We start from the raw sequence: 23,785 nt of genomic DNA, 5'->3' as shown, positions 1-23,785 counted from the left end.
AGAGAAAGAAAACATTGCGAGTTATGTAATGTTCACAAGGAGGGACTGCGCGATAGTCAATGTTTGCGTTTTGCTGTCGTCGCCATGTAAAAAGCAGCGTATGTGCATATTCACAGTATACAAGTTCATGCGAAGCAATACAAACGATGAACACATTGTCTTTGCTTTGATTCTCTCCTCGGTTTTGTTTTTGCATGGTTTAACACTAAGAGCAAACGCTAATAAGTACAGCGCTTCCTTTGCAAGTTTCTTGCCTTGCGTTTGCACGGTATTTTGCGCTGCTGGTTTCTTCAGTCCGTTTCACGCAAACTCCTGCTCTTTCAGCAAGCGTTAACGCATTGAAATTTGACTGTTCAGGCGCAACGTCTACAGCTAATTGTTGATGGCTAATGAATATATTTGTCAATCTTGAGTAGTAAAACAGAGCAAAAGTACGCTCACTAGATTCGGCGCCTGTTCGGAGCGGCCTCGCCGCACATTTCTCTTGAGATTGGAGCGCACCGGTTTGCTTTGAGTCTGAACATTGAGCACTTGAAATGTTCCCTCCGCTTGCCTCAGTACCGCTACAGCGTCCCGAAGCGAGCGTACTGGGATTCGTAGAAACCCGCTGGTTGGGCGTCCCGATAATGAACGGGACATTGTCGAGCAGAGCCCAAGCCCATGTGCAGACTTTGTCAAAAGTATACTTGCCGATGGTGTTCGCTTCTGAGCTGTGCAATTTGGCAGAAGCTGTATATGCTGTAATGCCACTGGCATTAACGATCGAGGGCCCATCATTGGTGATTCTGGGGTGGCCCAAGGGGGCCCGGCTTCCCAAGTAGAAAGCAACCCAGGTTACAAGAAACTACCTTGAGCCCCTCCCGAAACAAACAAACGGTACGCGCGAAAGCAGTTAAGGCAACACCGCCTCAAAGGCAACCGCATGCAAGATCTTATTGTCAGCCGCTATCGGCAGCTGCTATCGGCAGCCGCGCGCGGGGAGGGGGTGCCGGTTCCGCGCGTTGACGGAGCAGCTGCGCGTGGCCTCCGCTGCTGGCGTTCCGTCAGAGGTTGAGTGTTCACACATACCCCGGGTTTTTAAAGCGAAAGCTGTACTGGCCTAGCGGCGCCGATTTCGCCGTGGGCTGCAGTTTGATCTTGAACGTCCTTGCTTCGCCGTCACTGCTCCGGGGCCCCACAGCCGCGTAGCGACCGCTGCCTGACCACGTGATCTAGCCGAGCAGACGCGGCTGTCTGTGTGTAACGTTGAGTCGTTCGACACACCGGATAGGCAACGCGCCCACCCTGCCACCCTTGGAGGTGGCAGTTAATGGTTGATCGCGATAGGTTGGTCACCCAATGAACGCTGCGGCCTATTGCTGCAGTGCCGCGTGCCTGCCACAACTTTGTCAGCAGTATTGCATGCAGCCCACATCTCTCTCTCACTACCGCCACGTACATCAAGTGCGATTGAGGCGTCCACAGACCCGAGGAGCCAGTTATGCGGCCTTCCTTTACTCAAAATCATCGGCGTCTAGAACGCTGTCAACGCCAACGCCAGTGAACACAGTGAACGCCGACAGCATTCCCTTTGCATATCCTGGATTAGCTGAGCGAATCCACATTCATTTTTCAGCTTTGCTAGTTAATTTCAGCTGCCATCTGTAGGCTGTCTGTCTTGACGCGAAAGAGTTAGCACGGACGTTCGGAAGAATAGCCGTGCGCGCGTTATCACGCTAATTCAGGATAGATTGACAGGCTTGTGACGTAACACGTTGAGCTGTGGAATGAAAATCATTAAAACAGCTCGAGTTAAATTGTGCCTAGGTCGTAGCATGACATGTAAGAATGTAAAGTAAAATTAATTACGCTGAAAAGGAAACTGGGTCATTAGTTAGGAATCGATCCCAGGTCCTCTAGGTTGGTAATCAAACACGCTGCCCCTTGGCCATTGAGGCACGTTCATGCTGTGTATCACGTGGCCTTGTATGCCTGCTCATCTATGCTAATGAGTGCGTTTAATTAGAAAGAGGTACTAATCAACAAAAAAACTACAAAATAACCACTAACGCTGCCGCGTCACTCTCTTGAGGAGGAGCTGAAGTGTCCCCCCAATTTTTCTACCGTCGTTCAGAGTAAACACTCCGTACGTGCCAGTGGGCTGCGAAAGCTCTCGGGCGTACACCTCGTTCAGCGCGTCCCACGTTTTAAAAGCTTTCATTCACCTGAGCACGCCGTCTGCTCCGGCATCGTTGCAGTAGCTGACAATTTGTGCGCTTGCTTTGTCTGTTATGTTGAATTCCAATGGCAGATCCGAGTCAAGTTTTTCTGCTCTCTTGGGAGCAATTGCATTCCAATGACGAAATGGGAGCGCGCGTTGTCTGTTCCAATGGGAGATCGGGATCAGACGTCGATCCCGGATTGCTCCGTGGAGCAGCGATATTTGCTCCGCCAAAATCGGCAGATTTGGCTGGAACCCCGCGTGACGTTTTCCTTCCCCCCGCGTCTGCTTCCGGTCACGCCGGCTGCTTCCTTCCTGTCGTCGCTACGCGGTAATCCGGGCAACACACAAAGAACATTTTTACCTTTTTTTTTGATTGAATCCTCCCAAATGTAAATATTTGTGGTTTTGTTCGCGTCCGCACAAATTAAAAAAATTGTTTTAACAGAATGTCAATTCTTTGCGACCGCTTTTGAGACCAAAATTGTTGGGTTGTTTTATTGAACTCCCGCGCTTTCTGACGTCAGACGGGGCGTACTCGCTAAGCCTATCAGCTATGTAAATACGGAAGCAGTCTGAAAATGTAACGCATTTTATCACTAAAATTTTGTGCTGCGGGCATCATCACACAAAGCGAAAGCTCCGTGCGCCTTTTGTTTGGCGTGAACGTGTGAGATGGAGTGGCGGAAAGGACGAATCGCTGGTGAAGCGAGGGGCCGCGCTTCGATGGGCGCCGCCACGTTGCCTGAACGTGGAGCTATTCTTGCGCTGAAGTGCCCCAGCGGGAGCGCACGCATTCCATTCGCAAAATGGGAGGGGGCGATCTCCACTGTAGCTACGCGCTCCCTTCGTGATCCGGCGGAGCGCTCGCGATTTGCCATTGGAATTCAACATTAGTTGCTTGTCGTAAACCAGCCGTTCTAGTTCCCTGCACAGACGAGCAACAACACGATACCCTGACTGCTACCCTTAACAACTGCTCGCGTGCGCTGTGGTATCGGGCCATCTTGACTGGATCGCCGCGCATCGATCCTCTGCAGGCCGGGCCGCTGCATACAGATCGGCTATCGCGCCGTCTCTGAACCTTGAAGGAGGCGACTTGACGTTGCTGGTACAAATTGGGTCAGTCCGCCAACGCGTTGCGGGCGATTTCACGCGGTCAACAAATAGGCGTAAAGTGCGCAGCGCACAGACGATTCGCGCCTCTGCGCCGTGAATTCAGTAAAAGCTATGTTTTGCATTCCCGTTTATTTACATGATTTGCAGAGGCTGATTTGGAATGCTGAGAGCGGGGCTTTTCATTTGCTTCACAGCACGGTTTATGGAACAGAACGGGCTACGCTGCGCGATGTCTCATAAATACTACAGCTACGGCCTTTGTCAAAATATAAAGCACATGTGGTTTGCGTCTGTTTTACTTCAGAAGTAGACAGCTAGCCCAGTGCTAAATTTTACTGAGGTTTGCTTCAGTTTCGTGCATTGGGGCTTTCAGTAACAATAATAATAGCAGTGCTAATCTTCGGAGCGATGAGAACAGGTGTTCCCCTTACCTTCAAGGTCTGGAACACTGGCGATGCATGACGAGCCCCACTGCATGGCCCGGAAGAAAACCCTGTGACCTGCATATTTTTAACAAAGGCTGTGCCTCATTTTGCGTACTGTGCGTCTGCCGTTTGGCACCTTTGCTTTTTTTTTTTGCCTTTACTCCGCCAGATGGCAATCATGTGCATGCGGAGATAAAGACGGCCTTTGTGCAGATACTTGGCGCAACGCCTGTGAGTGGTGGGGAGAGAGAGAGAGAGAGAGCATTTTTTGACGTATGTGCTTGATCGCCTGCACAGCTAGCTCTTCACGTGAAGCACATACATTCGAGTCGGATAAAGCTTCGTTTTCAACGCAGGACCGGTAGCTGTGCTGCTGCAACGCGCAGCCCTTTCCGCCGCACTCACCTCGGCGTTCCGCCCCACACGCGCGCGGAACAAACAGCGCTTTCTTCGCGACGAATCGGGCGCTCTCTGGAAGGCGGTGCACAGCGGAGTGCCTCGTCTCCGGCCCGCGGACGCACCAGGGCTGCCGCCGCCAGGCAGGCGCGTGCGCGACGTCAGCAGCCATTAGTCACCGTGCCCTCCCACTCCTCCGAGGCTCATTAGCTTCGCATCTGTCTCTTCCGGGCCGGGCTAGGCGGCGCCGCGGCAACGCCATTTGTTTTCGCCGCGCGGGCTGCTCGCAGTGCGCGCACTGATGCCTTCGACAAATTGCTGCGTCAGAGTGACCCCGCTGAGCTGGCGATGTGCGCCGATCTTGGCAGCGGTTTCGGCTACTTCTCCTGAACCCTCCCAAACACCCTGTCCTCCGGCCTGCCTTCTCCGCGAAGGAGCGTATACACCTAATGCTTACGTGACGGCCAGCCGCCCCCTGCGATGTTTTTAATAGAACGACTAATGGCTGCGATGACCCGTGTGCGCGTCATGCATAGGCGTCTTAGCGGGCCGATAATCTGCGCGCTCCCCTTCCTGGATTCAGCAGATCGGCGCCGCCACTCACGTTGCTTGTGTGGGAGAGCAGTGGAGTGGGATGCGAGCCAAGGTTGTGAATGGCGCACAAATTAGTTCGCGTAGCAAAGCATACGCTCGCTAAGGAAGGCAGCGTCGCCTTTTTCTTTAATTTTATTGAGTGTGAGGGGTTATTGGCTCTTGGAGGTGACACCGCCCTCACTCCTTTCCGCGCGCGGCACAGAAAGAACGCTATTAGCCCTGACACCATCATGAGTGTATGGGATACACGATGTCATTAATCTTACGCGGTAATTGTTAGCGGAGGCTTCCATAGAAGCAGTTTCAGCAACATTGTACACGTTGCTGATAATACCCGCACACGCACACACCCTCGCTCTTATAGCAAAAGTGCTGCAATGTGCACGGTATTCATGCCCTTTGCGTTGTTCCTATGAAGCTCCGTTCGCGGTAGCGGGTTGGACAGGAGAGTTCACAGGTGGTTGACCAGATTTCGAGCAAAAGGGGAAAAAAGGGGGGGGGGGAGTTAAGGAATTTATTTTACCGCTCTAGCTCTGTCCGTGTACAGACCTTTGCGCCGGAAAAAAGGGCCTCGGAGACTGAGAGCGGTTCACGCTGCCCACTCTAGGCCAGTTGTTTTGACCCGTGTGATTTTAATAGTTGGCACAGTGTTTGAAGACGTAATCTAGCCTTTTCTTTCAAAATTCCGCGGGATCACCGAGTCATGGGAGAATTCCCAGGATTTCAAAACCATTACCATCGCCACCTGGAGGGAAGTGGCGGAAAGAGGGGAGGGTCTTGACCCCCCAGGAACATCAACATCATCATCCTTAATTATTAGGTGCAGGTATTCCTATGTTCCCGCACAATAATTGCCTTCGGTTGCTGGGTAATGTGCAATATTTAATCAATATCCTGGTAACCTTTAATTTGGTAGCGGTATATCAGACTTCCCGGGCTCATAAGGATACACTGTTAGCATCATCATCATCGCCATCATCCCGAGAGCCAAAGGCATGTGTCGTTACATAATCTTTGCAGTATGTCATACATGAGAACTGGCGCGTTTACCTGCTGGACAACCCGAATGTCATTAATGTGGACCGGGTTGTGGGCACTCATTGTAATGCGTCATGCGCGCATGTGTAGTAATGTGGGATCGATATGGATCTTGAAATGGGGGTAGAAGGGGGGTGAATGGGAGTCTGGTATGATGAGAAATTACATCGTTGTCATGTGAGTGGGTGTGATGTCATATTACAGCGTCGTCATGTGACTAGGTTTGATGGCACGTTACATCGCTGTCACGTGACCTGGTATGACGTCACACCCATATGATGCCATCACGAATTATTACAGCTTGTCTTAGAACTAGCTAATTATGTTAATTACCATTAGTTAATTATATGCCGTCGTCATCTGCTTCGCGTGACTCGTCGGCTCGTGACGTCACATGGTGCCGTTTCTTGCGGACACCTTTTTGCGGATATGACCTTGAAAGTGAGCCATCTAATGCTTTAGCATTAATAAAAGAAGCCGCTCGCTTCTACACAGACATGAATACAACGTGCCTCTGTTGGTGTACTACAGTCGCAGCTTGTTAAGTGTTTTCGAATGCAACATACAGAGGACTGAAAACAGCATTCTCGCTATGCCGGATAGAGCTAGAAAATCGAAAAATACCGATATGCGTCTGCATAACCGTCGCATTGGAAAGTACATCGACTACCACTTTCTTTATATTCGGTGACTATTCTCAAGCCTGAAAAGAGTACCGTGAATACCCCCCCCCCCCCTCCTCCCAATTTCTGGTAGATGGTGTAGAAGGTCTGTGTTTGTCAATTGCCGGTTCGTGCGTGAATGAGCGTGAGGCTTCGAATAAGGACAAGTATACACGAAGCAGGTTGCCGAATATTGACACATATAAAGTACTCACCGACGTACCGGTGGTAATCGCGTAAGAGACACCCCTGCCCAGAGGCCATAAACTCTCTGAGGGTTCATCCCAGATTATAAGCTACTCCTATTGCGTGCACATCAATAGTTCTGTACACACATTATTAAATAATACCATCATGATTTTGGCTTTCCTGTCTCACAGGATTCTCATAATTGTTTTTAACTGACGTCGAGCAGCCGACCTCCACCTCACAATTTGAGGTTGAGGTGAGGTTGAGCGAGGGCAGCAGTGGCCTCAGGAAAAGTGAGGTGAGGGGTCTAAGGAGACCTCAACCTCAACTGATGAGTTTGAGGTCTCCTTAGACCCCCTCAACTGATGAGGTTGAGGTTGAGTGAGGTCGGCAAATTATTTTTGAGGTTGAGGTGCGGTCCAGATTTTTGAGGTCAAATGCCCACCTCTGGTGAGAGGTATATTACGGAGCGAGTGAAGATCATAGGGCCTCTGCTTTGGTTGCGGCACTGTGAACTTATCGCACAAATGGTAGACTGATCAACCCGCGCAGATCGCAGGTTGTTTCGATTTCTCTTCGTGTCAGCCTTTCAAGACGCGACGTGCAGTTCTCCACAATTTGGTGCGCTGCCACCTGTCATTTTCTTTCAATCGCGCAAAGGGTTCTAGTTGAAGGTTAGGTCGTGTATAGAAAAGGCCGCACGAGTACAGCACGTGACCACATCGTCTCGTACGAGGTTATATTTGCCCCTTCAGTTTGGCCTCCGACGCCCTGAAGCGTCGGCACACTGCCCTCGCGCATTTCGACCAGCCAGCTGTGCACGCGATGTCAGCCCCTGACGGCCCTCAGCAGCAGATGTGGACGCGCAGTGCTGCAAGGTAGTGCAACGCCTCCGTGATCCGCGTAGGCGGCTCAAGTATCGGATATGCAGCGCCCGTCCCGCGCTGCGTGAGGTCCTTCGCATACGTGACTGACAGCAGATTCGGGGGCGCTGTCTTCCGCGGCTGAAGCGAGCCGTGTGCGGTCGCCCCTTCGCCGTTTCATGCGTCGTTTGGTGCCCACGCACCGGCACGCACGCATTGACTGCGTGCCTGTGATTGCGGCTTCTGTTGTTGCTCTCATTGCTTGGCTTGGCGCTGTTGCCGTTGTCGCTCCCGTGTGACGGACCTGTTGCGGCCTTCGGTCGCCCCAGGTTTAATTCGCCGTGCGCTTATACCCACGATGCCAGCTTGAATTACAAAAACGCTGCTGCGCGAGGGAGCAGAGAGCGACCCGCAAAAGCGAGCAGAAAGGCATAAAATATGTTCCAAGCCGACTGCATAAAACGAATGAGCTTCACATATTTGCCACGAAGGCTGAAGGATTGCAGTGGGGTATTTTAATCCGGTAGTCATGGTCACCGACCGAGCTATTCTTATTACAGAGGTGTCTTACAGCGATCTGCTATTTCCCATCTCGTGTGCCAACTATACGGCCGCGCAGTCCCATCCAGAAGACCTCCTAATTTCATCACTCCTTCCGCACTCGGACAAGTTCTCCATCTCACTGTGGCCTCTGTGTCTGTGTATTATTACATGTCCTGCAGAAGTTCAAAATTCCTCGTTTCAGTATCAACCGAAACACTATCAACTCGCGTCTGCTTTTTCATTCACGTTCCTTGCTTTTCGCCCCTCAAATAGTATGTCTACGAAAATCCATGCATTCTGTGCGCGAAATAAACAGCCTTATAACAATGGGAAAGGGAGATCCGCCGCCTGAAAGCGCAACCTCTCCGAAGAGAGCCTGGTGTTTTTTTCAGAGGCATCATCGAACAGAAGAGGATCAAGCTTAACAGCGAGAAGCGCCGGTGCGCCAACGCACTGCGTGCATGCATGCTCGTCGGGCTGATGAAGGACCTGATGAGACGGCGACCTTTTCGTCAGGAAAGCAAGCAGAGCTTTTTGTCTGACAGAGAAAGAGAAGCATAAGAATGGCAGGGAAATAAGCCAGGCGTACGTGTCCCGTTGGCCGCCCTCTATTCGTGGAGAGGGGAATAAAGGGAGTGAAAGAGCAGAGGAAAAGAGCAGGAAAGCATGGCCACGGGTCCGTCACAGTGCGTCCATTGGCAAAGTGCCGAGAAACGCCAGGCCTGTGTCGGTGGAACGGCCGCGGCAATTTAGCCGTTTGCATGCGTAATGCACAGAGACGTCGAGGCTGCGCAGGAAGTTCCCGCATGAAGCACAAAAATGAACGCAAGAAACGGCGGCATATACACCGGGTGTTTCAGCGAACACTTTCAAAAAGCCTTTCAGAAATAGGCTTTTTGGGGTAAAAATGCGGCTTTTGCGGCATTGTATTACCAGTGTTGGTGTACACCAAAAAACAGCTGAATCATCTTAAGTAGTAAGCTCGTTGACTGATTTTTAATAATTAACTTTTTAAACTAGAAGACTTGGACGCCTAGTTGCGATTAGAGATCTGTAGCCGGTCGCTGTTAATATCCATATCAGCTTTTAGAATTTCGAAAACGCGATTACCCTTGGCACTGTGGCTCGAGAAAATTTGGCCTTTTCGACGAGTTACGGGCACTGGAGGGGCTGCTTTGCCTGCATGCTTTCCAAAGCGCATGCAATTTCGCACGATGCAGCCTGAATTCGCTGTCGTGGGAAATTGTGCGGGACTTTAAGCACGTATATCATTAAACCCATTTCTGCAAGTAGATGTGTTGCCATTTCTGTGCCCTATATATGTATAGGCCGCAACTGTGCCCTCTTGGTTCCCGGTGCTCTCTCTGGAAGGCACTTTGAATTCGTACCCCTTCCAGCATCGTTTACAGTGCCCGCACTCGCGCTTTTGCTCCCGCTCGGGCATTTGCGCCTTGGCCCTGGCCACTTAGCTACGCTTTGTAGGCCTCGCATTAACGGGGGCGACAGACCGCGTTCCTTAGTACAGCGACAGCTGTTAGTGGCATACTGCCGCAGGATTCCGTGGCGTCCGAAGTCGCAATGCTTCCCCGCGCCATTAGGGACCTTTAGAATAGGGCGACCCTATCGATTAGGGAGATATTGGAATGGCGGGGCGCCAGTGCGGATGCGCAGAACATTAACGCCCCTCGGGTTATTGTTCTGCGCATGCGCACTGGTGACCCTGTGCCCCTAACCGACAGGGTCCCCCTGTCCTAAAAGTCTCTACTGTCGCATTTCTCGCAATTTATTTAAAAGGGACACTGAGAACAAGTAGAAGTTGACCTGTATCAATAGGACACCGTGTTCTAATCACGAAGAGGTCACTCTCACCGAAAAAGGAGCCTTTATAAAAGCTAGAAAATAGCAGGAAACTAAACACAGGTGCCGCCGATTTGGCGAGTGAAATGCGTGCGTCGACACCGATTTTTGTTCGCGGATCCCAGAGGCTACGCTACACCGTCAGTAGACGTTTTTAGTAACGATATTTCCACCGGGCGAGGAGAATGTCGAAACGTACCCTCTCCGGGCTGTTGCAAATCGGTTCCGCTGCCGCTTCCACCGCGATAGCGCGGGGTGCACACTACAGCCCAGCGAGCAATGTGGCGACGCCCAAGGAGCCGTACACACACTAACACACGCCGCCGGATTTTCTCGTAATGGGACTAGCAGTGCTTTCGCATTAACCCTTTCGTCCCTGGCGGCGTCAATTGCGTCAATTGACACAACAGCACAAATATTCCGCTCGCGCCTCAGTAACAGAAGAAAACTCTTCATTTTTAATACAATAGTAATTTCGTCTTACAAGACGTTTTTAGCATACCGGAGACGTACTACCGGAGACCCTCCTGCGCACGCGCAATCACATGGGTGGGGCCAGGCGGGGCCGGGAAGAGTTTTAAATGCAATTTTCTCAGCAATAAATGCGTATTTTCTTGCCGGACAAATGTCAACATAGCCAGTGAATAAATTTTTACTAAGCACAATAATTGGATGAAGCTGTTTTCAGTGCCCTCCTAACTTTGAGCAATTTTGCCAGCATCGTATAAAGTGCAGAGCGCACGCGGCCACAAAATTCAAGTCAGCGATCTTTGCTGTTGTACATACTTGTGTTAACATTTGCTGTCGCAAATACAGTCACTTCTTTCCACTTGGCAAAGGCGTTTTCATATTTGCGTATTACTAGTGAATTTGGGCAAAAACTACAACCTTTGAGTATATCCAAACTAACGAGATACTACCTTGAGTATATCTGCCCAGATAATTTTCAGAATCTGTGTTAACTAACCTACTCAGTTGTTTTTCTGTCCAGCACTTAGCAACTTCAATACTTTTGCTGAGCATTTCTTGCAAGCGACAGGATAACGAGACAGGTAACGAACACACACCCCTGTTTTAGCTGCAGCACGAGCGAACTTGTTTTCGTTGTGTTCTTGTTGTTACTTTGCAGTCTAAGATAAATGTGATACAAAGGTCACCTGTGGCGGAGAAGGAAGGAATCGTACCAAGTATCGGAAATATTAAATTGGCTCAAAATAGGGGAGGTTAACCGAAGGACGAATACGGTTGCCTGGTTAGCCGGCGCCAACTATCAGTAAAAAGAACCAAAGTAACCACGTACAACTCTCGCAGTCAGCAAACGACTAACCGGTCGACCTCATGTGTCGTGCGAGAGTCATCACTCATCTTGCCGACTGAGCGCCAACGAGGTGTCCCCAAGGTCTTCAGTCCAAGATAGAGGTCGTGGGTGTTACGGTTTGCAGACTTTTCGCATTGCGCAGTTCGTAAAACAAAACACAATGCAGGTGTACGCGATGATCGAAAGTTTCGGAATAGGAGCAAGGTACACGGTATTCCGTTTAATCAGCAGACCCCCACTGCATGCATAGTTCGTCCTCGTCCCGCTGCACTGGCTTATCGCGTACAGCCTTCGAGGGCGCTTTCGTATTCCCGCCCTGCGCCGTATTCTCCCCAGCTGCATTGTATACCTTGCTCAACGTGCCGATGAGGGCCACCCTATTGTGCCTGTCGCCACCTGGGGGCGTTGGCCGACAACAGCACCGGGGTAAAGAAAACTCTGGAACCATGTAAGCTGGCTGGGTAAAGCGAATCACAGAAAGCAGGAACAGATTCACGATGCCGAGGGAAAATGTTTAGGGGGAGATGACGCTGTGAAATACATTGCATCAGTTATAGCTGAGTCATTAAGGAAAGCCGTTAGTGTAATCGCCCCAAATTAGGGGAGAACACAGGATAGCACTATAGAAAACAGCTTAGAACTGTCGAATCTTAACTGGAAAAAGGCGTAAGCAAATATTCCAAAATGCACGTCCGCAGGGATAGACGAAATTGCAATCAAGTTAATTAATGAACTTGCCCAATAGGCAAAGAAACGCTGATAAAAGCATATTGGAGGCGGTCATAACAAATAAGCAAATTCCGCACAGCTGGAAACAGAGTAAAATGAATTTGATTTATAAAGGGAAACGCGATAAGACGAACATAAAATCCTTCCGACCGATTACGATAGCATCAGTTATATACAGGCTGGCGATGCAGGTGGTCAAATTAAAAATTCAGTCATGGGTAGAAAGTAATATAATACTCGGAGAACTTCAGAACGGGTTCAGAAGTGGTAGGCGCTTACCCAGTGCATAGAAATAGCTAAAACGGTAAACAGACCTCTGTATTTAGCCTTCCTGGACATAAACGGTGCATACGACAACGTGAACAGGGAACTCCTGTGGAACATGTTAAAAGACTGAAGGTATCGGTCTTGAGGTAATTGATTTTCTACAGGAAATATATCGGAAAATAAAGTTGAAATAACTTGGGAAGGAATTCGGAGTACGACAACTGCCGAGGTACACAAAGGATTAAGACAAGGTTGTCCTCTATCACCGCTGCTGTTCATGCTTTATATGATAAGTATGGAAAGAAGGCTACAAGGAAGCAATCTAGGTTATAATCTGTCGTACAGATTAGGCGGAAAGGTTGTTGAGCAACGACTACCGGGTTTAATGTATGCGGACGATATTGTACTGTTAGCAGATACCCAGCAAGATTTGCAGACTCTGGTTAATTGCTGTGGAGATGAAGGAGACAGTCTAGGTTTCAGTTTCAGCGCAGCTAAGTCCGGTGTGATGATTTTCAATGATACAACTGATCAGCAGCTTATAATACAAGGCCATGAAATACCCCGAGTGGCCGAATACAAATATCTCGGGGTATGGGTAAACGAAGGGCAGATGTACACGGAAACAACACGAGCAGTCTCTCATAGCAAAAGGGCGAAGAAATGCCGGGATAATGAAACATAGGGCATTGTGGGGGTACAACAGGTATGAAGTACTGAGAGATATTTGGAAAGGAATAATGGTGCCGGGGCTTACTTTCGAGAATGCGGTCCTGTGCCTAAGGCAGAAGTTCAGTCGAGATTAGAAGTAAATCAGAGAACTGTCGGAAGATTAGCACTAGGTGCCACGGGAAAACCACAAACGAGGCAGTACAGGGGGATACGGGCTGGGCAACGTTCGAAGCACGGGAAGCCCAGAGTAAAGTACTATACGAAGAACGCCTGAGGAAATTGGATGATAAACAGGTGAGCAGCTAAGGTATTTAAATACCTGTACAGAAAGAGCATTGACTCACAACGGCGAAAAAGAACTAGGAAGCTAATCAGTAAGTATGCCAGACATGAGGCCGGAGAAAGAAAGAGAATTAAACGGCAGGTTAAAAATGCGGAAGGTAAAAATTGGATAGATTCAATGGAAAAGAAGCATAGTGTAGAACTATATCGATACTGGAAACAGCAGATCAGGAAGGAAGCGTTTTATGGCAACTCAAGAGGCAGTGCCCTCCTCTTTGAAGCTATGTCAGGGTGTCTTAGAACGCGCAGCTACAGAAAAAATTTAACGAAGAAGATGACACATGTGCTGTGTGTGGTAAATCTGTAGAAACAATAGAACACCTCATAATAAAACGTGATGGTATCCATCCCGATGTCGATGTTGGCACAGTCACTCTTCCTGAGGCCCTAGGGTTAGAGATAGCAATAGTCATGTAAATAAATCTGCAGTGGAAATTAGCAAAAAGCGACTGTAAGATTGATGGCTCAAAATCAGAGGGTGACATAAGGCTAAAAGTGTAGGAAGACGTATTTAAAGAAAATGGCGAATTTTAATAACTTTCAACGCTGTTAAACAAAAATAAATGGAAAAAAGCTGAGCATGGTGGCAGCTGCCATCCCCCCGTTTGAAAGGGGACGCTCCTACCTTCCATCCATCCATGCATCCACCGCTGGTGGCGTTGTCGGGAAGTCCGCTGTCTGCGGGCGTATGCGCCAAATGTGCCGCGCTCAGTGGACCTCTCGTTGCCGTACCTTTGACACTGCTGTCTTTGTCCCCTCGATTTACTCTTTTTTTTCTGTGCGTGCGCGCGTTTTCGTGCACTGGAGCTTGGACTTCCAAGAAGCTGCTGTGTGCAGTGCATGAAATGCTGAACGTGTGGCTCTTGTACATAAAGCACAACTGTGTGTTCTTCTTTTTCATACTGGGGACGATATCTTCTTGAGAATGAAAACTTCTTCACGCATCGAATAAGTGACGATATTCAGGCGCAGTTGACAATGTCCGCCGATAGGGCGAAGCTAAATAGCAGCATCAAGCTACATGTAATTAATAAGCAGTCGCGAAAAAGATCAGCCAGCGCGCTTCTGCACAGGTATCCTGGTGTGGCGATCTTGTTGGCGAAGCAGCAAGTCGAAGCCATTCGTACATAGTCACTGTATTGCGTGACGTAACTCCGGTAAAGGCGATTTCGTGAGGTGTTCCTTGAAACGAGCTGGAATAGCGGCTGCGACTTCTGCCTGTCATTGTTGATGGAGGCCACACAGGCGTCATCTTCGACCTCAAGCTAAACACACAAATGGGGTCACGATGCGCCCAGCAGCCCCGCATTCTGAGTCGAGCGTAATGTTGCACGCGCAATAAGTGATGTTGGTGGTGGGTCCATACTCCGCCTCACAGAAGCTGTGCACCGTCGCGGCAACCAATCGGGGACCCTGTTCTTACGAATCCGGTCGTGCGCAAATACGGCGCATGACTGCATGCAACTTCGGCTATGGTGATTGGCCGGTGCTTGTCACGAAGTCACCTTTCGTGCGATTGCCTCCATGGGCCCGGCCTCTATTTCGCTGACGTCAGCTTCACGACCCTGCACAGTGTTTGTGAGACGGAGCAGATTCGTGGCTTTGTGCCACGTTGCCACGTGGCACAACACTTCATCCTAATACTGTATTTGGGAACAGTTTATATACTAACTTAGGCAGAAGGCCCGTACGGCTCTCAGATGAAAGCAATATTGTACCTGTTCTGCACTGTCGGTGAGAGAGAGACACCTTGGGAAACGTGCCCTGACTGTACCTCCTTTCTCTGTCTTCTTTTTCGCAGGCTTGGTGCAGACGTGGTTCACGAAACCGCTGCATCAGCAAGGGAAGAAGGGCGACACAGGTGCGGCAGCGCAGGTTAACTTGCGTATAGCCCAGTCGGCAACGCACTATACCATGCACCCACGGTGGCTCACTCCGAGCACCGCAAGTGCGTCTAGTGCAGCCCTGGTGTACCCCCGCCCTGCACCAGCCGCCCCTGCATGAACCATGTCTGCACCTCTCCGGCACTCTGCCTTGCCCGAATGTTACACGAGTCCCTGGACCCGATCTTAAATTACGCCCTATTCTGTTTGGTCGCTCCTTTCTTCAGAGGCCCCACAGGGTGCCCGTATAAGCTACCTGCCTGCTGCTGGTTACTTTATAGCGTTCTCTCCTTTTTCTTTCTTTTGGTTCCCTTCGGTTCAGCGATTTTATTGCGGCTGCCATTTTCATGTGAACTGCTCTTGTCCGTAATCCTCGCCTGCGACGGGCGTTCGTGTTTTCTCCACTCTTTCCACTTTGTTCAGTGCTGGCCACAATGAGGCTCTGGCAAGCACGGATTTTTGCGTCCCAAAGGGATTTGGAATGTGGTAAGAATGCGCTTCCGACGAAGCAATAATTTATGCAACTTGGTATGTCTGTGAGCTCTGCACTGTCCGCTACGTAACGATATCTGTTTCGCCAATGGGCGGTGCCAGCTGTGTGGGCACTGAATACACGAGCGTTACCGTTCAGGGGTTCTTCTCATTGCGAAGTAAACGCGCTGCATGCTGCTACCGTCACCGATGGAATCGACAGAGCGCGTTAGCGTATCATATGCCGATACCGTGTACCGATACCGCCGGTTGTCAACGGCGATATGCAGATGGCCCCATGGAGGGCGCGGCATTTGCTCATGCGCATCAGCTAGTAGTATCGGTATATACGGTAGCGGTATCGCTGCATACGTTATGCTAAAGCTCTGATATCGGACGTTGTCGGAGCCGCAAAGTTTGCGTTGCAACCAGCCGCACGATCAAGCTTTTTTTTTTTCTGGGTGGGGGGGGGGGGGGGGTGGAGGGGGCTGTCGAACCTGTTGGCCAGTGGGACCTACACGTCCGACAGCCTTACACACCCTCGGTCTGGCCATCTCACAGCTGCTGAGCTCAGTTTCTCGATATCTTCAACAGCTGTGCTGATGTTACGCATTAGTGAGTGGGTTTCAGAAAAAAGGAAACTAGTGCTCGAAACTGTGGACCAGCTCACGTTTCTGTTTAGGGTAAAATCTATATACGGCCGAATTGACGTGCCTTGTCTTCCTCTGATCTCTACTCACTGACTGAGCGGCCGACGCTCGAAGTTCCTTTGAATCCAGGCGCCCAGCAACGCACTCGATGCGTTTCTCGAAAGTTTTCGCTGCGGAAAAGCTGTCGGATTCTATGGTTATGTTGTGACTCAGGTTGTTTGGCCGTACTTGCTCGCGCGAAGCAGGGCCCAGGAAGTGAGGACGACGAGATTTGATAACAACGGAAAAAAGCTTGTATTGAGTACTTATATTATGTACTTGTACATTTATAAAGTTCTGGAGCAAACACAAACACGAAAGAGACACTCCGATCTAAACTCCTGTTTAAGTTTCAGTTTTATGTGGTTTAACTTCCCAAGCGACTTGAGCTATGGGGGACGCCGTAGTGGAGGGCTGCTGATAATTTCGACCACCTGGGGTTCTTTAAACGTGCACTGGCATCGCACAGTACACGGGCCTCTAGCATTTCGCCTCCACCGAAATGTTCGACCGCCGCGGCCGGGATTGAACCGCGTCTTTCGGGTCAGCAGCCGAGCTCCATAACCGCTGAGCTACTGCTGTCGGCTCCGTATAAACTTCTGAAGAGTCTATAAGTTCTGTGCTGAGTGACGTTTCCTCTCCGATTCACCGATTCGAGGCCGGCCGTAGCTGGGCGTCAGTCAGAGGAAAGGAGTAAGGGCAGCCTTGGGTGAGAGGGTGCTATCTCCCGTGACCATCCCTTCACCGGACCCCCGTCCTGACTGTTCGGCGAAAAGGTGCACGGGGAAGAGCTGTCGCGTCCCCAGGCTTGCCCGTACGCTACGCTGGCTGATTGAAGCGACGAACTCGCCGACTGGTGGCTACTGGAACCGCATGCGCGCAGATTTGGAATACCATGGGGAGCACTCACTAGTAACGGATGTTGACCGCATTGCCGTAGAAGAAGGGATTGTACTCTAAAATTACGGTGACGGGACGCAACACTTCCTAAGTCTCTCAAGTGGTGCATGTTCTGAGCTCGCCTCTCGCTAGTGGCGTTGACGGCTGGGATATTAGGTGAGTCGCGCACCAAATGTCGGGTCTCCGTTTCCGCCGCTATACCGCTCTCCAAGATGGCGCCAGAGACGCGGAAGCAGGGCTGGGCGAACAAAACGGCCCTAGCTTTTATTTTTTTATTTTTTCGAAGTGAGTGCACGTCTGGCTAGTTTGTTTATCCGAGCGCAAACTTACGTAATTTCTTCGTTCTCAGCGACTCGGACGGCGTATAGTCTCCCCTCTGTCGCCGTAAAGAAAGCTGTTTATGCGTAGCGCACGTCTGTCGGGTTTTCCTCTCTTTCTTGAGCATTCGGTCTTGGAAGGACGCATATACAAAGTCCGCTCGATGCGCGAGCAGCCGGAGGCGTCTGCGGCAGACGTCCAGATTGCTTGTTGTGTCTGGCGCGAGTAAGCCGCTCGACTGCCGCCTGAAGTGCGTCGCGTGACCCACACATCAATATGACCCTGGACCAAAACGACCCAAGGGGACCGCGTGCACACAGCTAGCCGTCCGTCAATCACTCTTCATTGGCCATCTTCCCCGCCGGTGTCGACACAGCCCCGACGGCGGCGGAGTCGCCAAGAACCGCTGCCAAGCGACGCGGTCTTCGCAGGTGCCGTCCCGGCCATAAACTTGGGGAAGAGCTGCTGTCACAGCGCGAGTCTGTTTAAAACAAAGGTCCACGCGAGCATTTTCGATTGCTCGCTCTCCGCGCGAACTGGCTCGCGTCACCTCCGGGCCGTCGCTTTGTCGTAGTTTTCTAACTTCATCGAACTACTCGCGATGTAAACGGCGTTTGAAAAAGCTTCTCAGAGAGGTTTAGCTTTGTGTCTTGGGGCAAACCTTTGTTTTGTCGCCAGTAAAAATAAGAAATGCGCGTACATTTTTTTTTTGCGCATCGATCTTGTCATTAATTCTTTTTCGATAATTCTGATGGCTCTGCGAGCGAAAATTTATCCATTGATTCCGTTAATCGGAAACGCAACGCCAAGGGATGCACGGGAATGGACGCGCTAAAATAGCTGAAAAATTCTAACACGGAATGAACGAAACATAATGGCTCAGTCTCGACATGCAGGCATAAACATTCGCATCAATAGTTGTTGGGAGATATGTCAGAAGCATGTTAGTCAGCACTTATTTTGTAGGAGGAGGTTTGTCCATATCTCGCACGAGCTCGTAGAAAAGTGATGTAGAAGCATCCGTCCTGAAGCAATGGGGCTCACAAATGGACTTCTCTTGTGTGAGATGGCTTTACAGCTGAAATGGTCGTCGAATTTTGAGCACATTGCTTCGTTCGCTGAAACGTGCCACGACTCGAAAGCGTTCGCTTGTTTTCGTTGGCGTAACTCGGGCAACTTCCAGCTTGAAGTGCGAATAAGCCTGCGAATAAGCAGACCTGAGCTCAGTTGCAGCTATGAGTAAAGTTTGTTTCATGCAGAGATACGTCGGCACCTTTTAGTTCCATGAAATAACAGCATTTCCAAAGAGTGGACAGAATACGAGAGTCGTCGTATACAGCACAACGGCTCAAATTTCTAACCTCCCACCAATGACTGCCGCAGGGATCTACACCTGCTTAGTTCACAGGTAAACAAATGTGAAAAGACAGTTAAAGTTGCAGCCATTCAACTTGATCTCTAATAAAGGTGTAGGGGCGTATACCCTGTAATTATTTTTTTCCAGAGCCATTCTTTGGTTGCTCGGTACCGATTTGGATTGGAAAACATTTAATTCGTCAGAAAAGGCAGAATGCAGACGATCCGTGCTAGGTGGCTATCAGTCCACGGCTGACAGCGACCTGGGTAGCCCATTCAATACCGATTTCGGTACCGATTCGACACCGGAGCTAGATATCGAAATTGTTCGTTAACTGATGTCACTGACGGTAGCTGCCAATGGTAGAGGGGGCGAAAGAATGGTCCGGAAAAAGAATCGCTTCAAAATACAGCCCCGTGTCACCATGGGCAAAGCAAAAGCGCCATCTTTTAGGCAGTGAACCTTGTCTTTGTTAAGTCATTTCTTATCTGTTTGATGTTAAAGTTTACTTCATTGTGGTTTTTTTTTTTTGCATAACAAGACTTGCTGTCCCAAAGCTATCACGCGAATGTATTCGTGGTGGTGTTCACCATTCGATGAAAAGGAGCAAGAAAGGAACTCCGTTGATTATCATGCGAGCTGAGCAGTATCCTGTATTTCTGGCAAGTTGTTCGAGCCCAGGTCCTCTGTGTAAAAAAAAAAAAAACTGGCCCCCGATTTACCTCGTTAAGCTAAATTCGACTTATGCGCGCCAGCACATTTGCCCGTGTTTAGGGACGGTGCACTAGATTGATGCGGATAAAATGCGATAGCATTCGTTTCAGCGTCTACTGCCACACGTTTCGCTGCCGCAGCAATTTCAGCCGCCCGTTTCAAACGCATTGTCTGCGCATTGCGTTCTTTATCCCGTTGAATGGTGGGATCGTTGTGTGGTTGTTTACGCTCTCTTCTGAGACGTTGTTGTTCCGCTTTTCCAGCCCTACGGGCGGCGTCTGGGTCTCTGGTAGAGGGTTCAGCCTCCATCGTCACGCTCCTAACTGATAAAACTTGCATCGTGATTAAAGCGTCAGCGTTTCAGGCACACACAAACTCCTCCTCATCTTCAATTTTGCGCTGCCGTTCTGGGTAGTGTTCATTTTTTGCTGAGTCATTCGTAGTCCCGCGCCTCTGTCCACTCCGCTAAAATGGAGAGGGTGACTTCCCTCTCTCTACCTTGTCATGTGACGGGTGGAGAAGGGACACCCCCCTAAACGCCACCTACCACCTGCAACGGTGTGCAGGCGGGGGCTTCATCGGGACATTACGGTTTTTTTTCGCTAGTGACCCATTTGCACTAGTGCACTAAAACTATACAAGCAGCGATCTCAGTTTCTGTCCTTGTATTATCGTTTAACTCGATAGCGTCTCTGGGGGCACTATGTCCCTGAGAAGTGCTCTCGCGCTTTGTATTCTAACCCACACGCGTAAACGGTTTGAGGGATATCTTTAGGTGCGTGCCATTTCTCGGCATTTCATGTTGGTAGCCGGCAGCCGCAGTGCAGGTCCGGTATAAGACTGCTGCCGCAACCTCAGTGGGAAGCAGCATGCTCTGCGAAGGTCAAATTCCTGGAAAAGATCAGTGCGCGTTCCGGAAACCGCACGCTGAGCGCGTGCGTTGTTTGAATGAACACAAGCACGGGCCCTAGAAGCTCTCCGGGCGCTCTGGGCTGTTGGCCCTCTTGAAGCGCTATACAGGTATATGGCGCTTGTTAGCCCCCTGCGAACCGCATCAGCAGCATCCCTTCCGGCCTCTGCGCAAGCTGCGCTTTCCTTCGAGCATTGTCATTAAAGGGAAGGTGAAATGGTTTGATGAGAATTAGGTTCTTCAAGAAATCGGATCTATGAAGCTTCAAGTTAAAGCATGCCAAGTATTTTTTTGCCAGCATTTAAAATAGTGACGTAATCGCCAATTAAAACCGCAATGATACTCAGGCTTCTCCTCACTACGTTAAAGGAGTGGGAGAAACTCGTTATGACGTCACTGTTTCCGAAATTTCAGATTTCCGTTACCTTCGCTCACGAGCTGCAGTGAGCCTTCCAATGCCGTTAAACAATGCTTCGAAGGCTTCACCGTCGGCGACGTTGGTTTAATTCTTTGCAACAACCGTTTATTAGCTGAAAACGCAGCGCAGCCCTATGTGACGTCATCGTTGCGACCTCTGCCCATCGCTGCGCACTGCAGAGAAGCCTGACCACCAATGCGGATTTATTCTGCGATTACGTCACCATTTTAAATCCTAGCACAAAAATACTTCGCATGCGTTACCTCCAAGTTTCACACATTCTACCCCTTTTTGAACTGGTCGAATTCTAAAACCTCTTCATTTGCCCTAAGACCTGCGCAGTGCCTGTTCATTTTGAGAGCTCTAAACATTGAATTGTCTAAATGCAAATAACGCATTTATGTCAAGACGCGCAATGCATTCGTAGCTTATGTACCTTGTCCTCGGTAATTCATCTCGGGTGTACAGCGCATTTACCGCAGTGGTGGCTTTCCTAGTGGTTACGGCATCCGCCTCGCATGCGGCCGGTGCTGGGCTCGATCCGCAGTGCCACCGGGGTACCCACTGGTTTCGAGGCCAGGCATAGTGCCCAGCCTTGTCTGGGGTGAAACGACTGGGAAAAGTGTCTTTGGGCCACCCTGCTTGCGTCGGTCGTTGATTCGTCAAAGCTCTAAATCCACGATGTGCGGTAAAGCCCATTTGTGACTCTTTTTTCCGTTGACGCAGTTACGAACCCTCGAAACTCGCTGTGACAGTTGAGACTCTCATTTGTGGAACTCGTGTAGAGCGAACTCATGTGAACGCCACTGAACTTTCGTTGAACCCTCGAAGTGAACCACGAACCACCTTTTCAACTGTTTGAAATGACTGGGCATCTGATGAACGAAGGCCTTTTTCGCGAGCAGCGTTTCTTTTTTTTTTTTCGTTCCATGGAATCGCTGGACACTTCCATTACACGCGACACGTTTCGAGTACTTGCCAGAGAAATACATTCCTTGGCATTTGTAGTCACGGTGTCAACGAGGTGTCTCGAAAGCGACCACGATGTGTCGTCGCTACGCGTAGTTTCCAGGTAGCATGTTTGAGGCGAAATCTTCACTTGAACAGGCAGTCTTAGTTCAAGTACCGCCGTCGCGCGGGAAAAGCGAGTTTCTATACTCACCCTAACGAGAGTTCGAGGGGGGCTTCCATGATAAGGGCTGTGTCATTTAGATGTTGTCTCACTGCTGCGCGAGTTGGACGCTATACATGTTCAGTGAGACTGCAGCGCAGAGATCAAAGCGCTCAGGTTTAGAGTCGACTTGTAAGCTGAGGGAAAATAAATCCCGTGGCCAACGTCTCGCTACTTGCCTGTAGCACCCCACATGCATCGAACAGCAAGCACGCCAGCTCCTGCGTAATGGATTGTCGTCGCACTGTGACAGCCGCATTATGGGCGCACTCCGAAGGCTGCCCGCTGCTTGGCCTCTGACAGATAACTGGAACGTGGTGACCTCAGAGAAGGCCGGCTGCGGTCCCTGAAATCAAACATCTGCAAAGGTCACATGCGCGCATCCGACGTGTGTTCTTGGGCTTTTTTACAAACGGCGTGACTTCACTAGCTCAAGTGAGGAATGGCTGCCATAACGCGTGTCGCGACGGTCGGCACCGATTGAAAGCCTCGTCGCCTCACGCGTTTTAAGTGCTCTGGAATCGCGGTGGGTGAAACCACTCTGACCGTCCTGGAAGGCGCCGGGGTGTTGCGGAAGCCCAACCGCCAAAACCACCTCGGTGGTCGTCTGCCGTCGTCTCACACACACACACACACACACACACGCTGTGTTCGTGCCCGCAGAGGAGGGCCGCGATGCGCGTTGCGAAATGACAGCAGCCGCGCGCTTCCCGCGTCATTCCTTTCGAACGGCAGCACACACACACGCACAGCCGGCGCGGGCGCGCTATTTCGGTCGCGGGCCCCGACCGGGCGCCCGGCTTTCCCTAACACCTGTGCGTCCTGGGGGAGGCTCTGGCTCGCGCGCGCCCCTTCACGCTGCGGCGGCGACGGCTCCTCGCTGACGGCGCGCGCATACGCGATGCGGCCGCACGTTGCGAGGCGCCGTGCCTGCTTTGCATACGCCTGTATATGTGTAGAAGGAGCGGGAAGACGGATATCGGGCTTTGGTTCTCGCTTTTTCTCCGCCTCCACCTTTTATTTGTTTTTTTTTTAGTCTAACAGACAGCGCTGCAACACCGTATGACACTTTAATGCCACAGAAGAGCACTCGGACTTTAGCGCGAATCCATTTACACCGCCACTCGTAAGTTGTGAAGTGCAGGTGAGCCTGTGTGTGTGAACGCCTGATTTCAAAGTGATATTTTCATTTCCTGAGCGGATTTCTAAAGCAACGGGTGCCCTCACTGGGGCCGCAGCGGGATATACTATAGACTCACGTATAGGCGCGAAACTGTATGGAAGCTGTCGCGTATACGCGAGAAAGAGTGGCCAGCCTGTGAATGAGTAATGAGTCGTCACCATTGTTCGCACAGGCACTCTCCATTATCCATGCTGTCACTCTCAGGCTGCTTGCGCACGTGTACCCGGTCTTGCAGACGGGGCTGCAGTGCTCACGTGTTAGGATGAAGAGCCATCGACAGTGACGGCCCTGATAGTAGAGATTGATCATCAAGAGCTTTCGAGCCGCCGCGGTGGCTCAGTGGTTGTGGCGCTCGGCTGCTGGCCCGAAAGACGCGGGTTCGATCCCGGCCGCGGCGGTCGAATTTCTATGGAGGCGAAATGCTAGAGGCCCGTGTACTGTGCGATGTCAGTGCGCGTTAAAGAACCCCAGGTGGTCGAAATTTCCGGAGCCCTTCACTACGGCGTCCCTCATATGCTGAGTCGCTTTGGGACGGTAAACCCCCATAAACCAAACCA

The 23,785-nt window shown here is 50.5% G+C and overlaps 2 protein-coding genes across 5 annotated transcripts in view; one reads left to right on the top strand and one right to left on the bottom strand.

Moving 5' to 3' along the window:
• Window positions 1–3,944, bottom strand: part of LOC144114812 (uncharacterized) — a 137,455-nt gene extending 133,511 nt beyond the window's left edge. Inside the window, exon 1 of the mRNA XM_077648787.1 lies at window positions 3,751–3,944. Coding sequence (XP_077504913.1) covers window positions 3,751–3,825 — 75 coding nt within the window. The 5' untranslated portion in view covers window positions 3,826–3,944. The remainder of the gene's footprint in view (window positions 1–3,750) is intronic.
• Window positions 1–23,785, top strand: part of Pde11 (Phosphodiesterase 11) — a 404,428-nt gene that overhangs the window by 265,794 nt on the left and 114,849 nt on the right. The window lies entirely within an intron of this gene.

Source organism: Amblyomma americanum, chromosome 1, assembly GCF_052857255.1.
Source record: "Amblyomma americanum isolate KBUSLIRL-KWMA chromosome 1, ASM5285725v1, whole genome shotgun sequence".
NCBI lineage: Eukaryota > Metazoa > Arthropoda > Arachnida > Ixodida > Ixodidae > Amblyomma > Amblyomma americanum.
Note: the sequence above shows the minus strand (reverse complement) of the source record. Positions and strands in the feature narration are given on the sequence as shown.